We start from the raw sequence: 3,144 nt of genomic DNA, 5'->3' as shown, positions 1-3,144 counted from the left end.
ACAGCTGACGTGTCAGTGTTTGTTGGCAACTTTAGCACTGTGCGTGTACGGTTTAACGGGCGCTGCCGGTGTTCTTAATATTGACCGAGTCTAGTTTGGCTCCAAAATTTAAATTACGACGTGCAGTTTATAAAAATACATAAAAAGTAATCATGACTAGCCGACACAGTGTTTTATATTTATTCGACGTCGACGGAACTTTGACGAAGCCCCGGCAGATTATAACAGATGACTTAAAAAGTTTTTTAATAGAAAAAGTAAAACCAAGGGTTTCAATCGGACTCGTCAGTGGTTCCGATTACGTTAAAATTGTGGAGCAAATGGGCGGGGAAGATGCGACGAACCAATTCGACTACGTATTCTGTGAAAATGGGGTGATGCAATATAGACAAGGAGAATTAAAAAGTACACAAAGTATATTGAACTATATTGGCGAGGAAACACTTCAAAGGGTCATTAATTTCGCTTTAGGTTATATGTCCAAGCTCCAGCTTCCAGCCAAGAGAGGGAATTTTGTAGAGTTTCGTTCGAGTATGATAAATATTTGCCCCGTTGGTCGATCTTGTAGTCAGGCAGAGAGAGAAGAGTTCTCTAGATATGATTTAGAACACAACATAAGAGCAAAATTTGTGGAAGCACTTCAAAATGAATTTGACACAAAATTGAAATTTGCTCTCGGAGGGCAAATCAGTGTCGATGTTTATCCTACAGGTTGGGACAAAACTTACTGCCTTCAGCATATAGAAAACGAAAACTTCAGTGAGATTCGCTTCTTTGGGGACAAGATCATGGCTGGGGGTAACGACCATGAAATCTACAATGACCCACGGACAATTGGCCACGTAGTAACATCTCCAGATGATACAAAAGAACAGTTAAAACAGTGCCTAAATATTAAGTAAAATGTTATTTTAATGTTATATTCGAATAAATGAGCCGCAGAAGTACTGTCAAAACATTTCCTTCATATCAATGCTCATAAACACATGTATACTCTGGGCAAATTTAAATTTTATGTACATATAGATAAAGCTAACTAACCAAAAAATTGTGATAATGTTATCAGAAAATTAAAATATTCTAAAATATTTTTATCTATTATTACAAAATTAAAAGAGATATAATATTGGTTTAACATTTAATAATAATAACAACAATAAAAATATTATTTGGTCCTGTTTTCAGTAAATTCTTATTATTACAAACTAATCTCAATGTCCTTGATATTGAGGTTTTCTCTTTTCCATGAAAGACAGCATTCCCTCCTGTCTGTCTTTAGTGGGAATGTTTATTTCATAACACTTCTGCTCCACTTCATAACCATCTTTGATGCTGAGTTGGACACCCTCATTGATAGCCTGCTTTGCACATCTCAGAGCGATGGGTGCATTTGAAATGATTTCACGAGCTATAGTCATTGATTTTTCAAAAGCAGCATTGTTCTTATTATTTTGTGGAACTACATGATTGACTAGTCCTAAAAACAAAACAAGAGTTACCGACAAGTGACATTAACAGTGAAATATGTATGAACTAATTTCAAAATCTTACCAAGATCTTTAGCTTCAGTTCCATTGACTATTCTAGATGTGAATATTAATTCTTTAGCAATATTTAGATGTACTACTCTAGGTAGTCTCTGGGTGCCACCAGCACCAGGGATAAGACCTCTTCCTGTTTCAATCAGACCTAGTTTTGCTGTTTCCGCAGCCACCCTAATATCACAAGCCAGAGCCAATTCTAATCCTCCCCCTACAGCCACCCCCTCTACAGCAGCTATTGTAGGCATTGGTAAATCCTCTATTTCTATGAATGTGTTTCTAAGTCCTCGCACAAACGTTGCAACTTCATCATCATTCATTTTAAACCTTTCCTTTAAATTTGCTCCTAAAATATTAAAATAATATCATGTTTCTAATAAACATTTAGTATTGGTTTCCAATCATTTATTAAATAAACGTACCAGCACAGAATATTCCAGGTACTAAACTATGCAGTATTACCACTGAGATTTTTGTGTCCTCTCGGATGAGTTGGTTGACTTCCCGCATAGATTGTATGAAATCAAAGCCAAGAGCGTTTCTTGCCTTTGGACTGTTCAAACCATACACTGCAATCCCTTTATCCTCACCTCCTAATTTATGAAATACAATGGGCCCAACATTTTCGGAATCTTGTATTTTTGTTGATAAATATTTTACACTTTGAAGTTTTCTAATTTGTTTAAAAGAATTAACTCTTTGAATCCACATTTTAATTTTGACTCAATGTACAAGTTATAAGGTTATTAGTTACAGTGATAAGTAAAAGTGCAAATTCATTAGAATAATAAGTTACACAAAAACATCTATCTTATCGTATAAGATAACAGAGTTAAACAATATATAATTTAAATACACTTAAGTTAAACATATTAAAATGGAGAAAATGTACCAATTATTACGTTCGTAATTTCTAGAACACAGTGGATAAATTTTACTCTAAAATTGGAAGTACAAATTCAAATAATTTTGTTTGATAGGATCAACTGATCAAGGCCATTATGAATTGCTATGATATAGGAGTGCGCAACTTTCACTCTAATTTCAAATGCAAACAGCTTACATTGCTTTGATACTTAAATTTAATGACAAAGGAAGTAAGAATAAAAAACTTGTTATGTCGTTGTTAAATAAGGAATTCAACATGTTAAAAAAATAAAAGAAAATGAAACTGCACTTATATAATATAATAAAATGGTAAGATATTACGGTGTTGTAATGTATCTCTAAATTTTATATTTTTTTATTTTCTTACATTAAATCCCTTTTTTTTAAATGTATTGACTGTTAGTTCTGCAGCTATGCTTTCAACATATCTCCTTATGTCATTTTGTATTATTTGAACCCTAAGAACGAGTTTTTCGCCCTCTAAATGGAAATATTGTATATGTATATGTTTTGCCATGTTTAGGATATTATAAAGTCATTTTGGTAATATATCTATCGTGTGAACGTTGTTACCGGAGAGTACCAAATGCAGTATCCAGTGACCTGTCCAGTCAAATGAACTTTGCAGTTTGGAGTTTAGACCGAAAAAGTCAAAAAATTATCACTTTGCGACTAGTTCATTAGTACTTGCTACCAATGGCGAAATACACAAAAT

At 33.5% G+C, this 3,144-nt stretch overlaps 2 protein-coding genes across 2 annotated transcripts; one reads left to right on the top strand and one right to left on the bottom strand.

The window, feature by feature from the left end:
- Window positions 1-10: 10 nt before the first annotated feature.
- Window positions 11-1,085, top strand: LOC113393806 (phosphomannomutase). Its single transcript, XM_026630874.2, has one exon. It carries the CDS (start codon window positions 153-155, stop codon window positions 900-902), a length of 750 nt encoding a protein of 249 aa, XP_026486659.1. The 5' UTR covers window positions 11-152; the 3' UTR covers window positions 903-1,085.
- Window positions 1,086-1,121: 36 nt separating this feature from the next.
- LOC113393805 (enoyl-CoA hydratase domain-containing protein 2, mitochondrial) lies at window positions 1,122-2,473 on the bottom strand. The gene is made up of 3 exons (XM_026630872.2): window positions 1,964-2,473; window positions 1,552-1,887; window positions 1,122-1,477 (listed from the first exon to the last, which is right to left on the bottom strand). The coding sequence occupies exons 1-3, from the start codon at window positions 2,250-2,252 to the stop codon at window positions 1,212-1,214; spliced, it is 891 nt and encodes a 296-aa protein (XP_026486657.1). The 5' UTR covers window positions 2,253-2,473; the 3' UTR covers window positions 1,122-1,211.
- Between the last annotated feature and the right edge of the window lie 671 nt (window positions 2,474-3,144).

The sequence above is a fragment of the Vanessa tameamea genome, chromosome 9 (assembly GCF_037043105.1).
Source record: "Vanessa tameamea isolate UH-Manoa-2023 chromosome 9, ilVanTame1 primary haplotype, whole genome shotgun sequence".
NCBI lineage: Eukaryota > Metazoa > Arthropoda > Insecta > Lepidoptera > Nymphalidae > Vanessa > Vanessa tameamea.
Note: the sequence above shows the minus strand (reverse complement) of the source record. Positions and strands in the feature narration are given on the sequence as shown.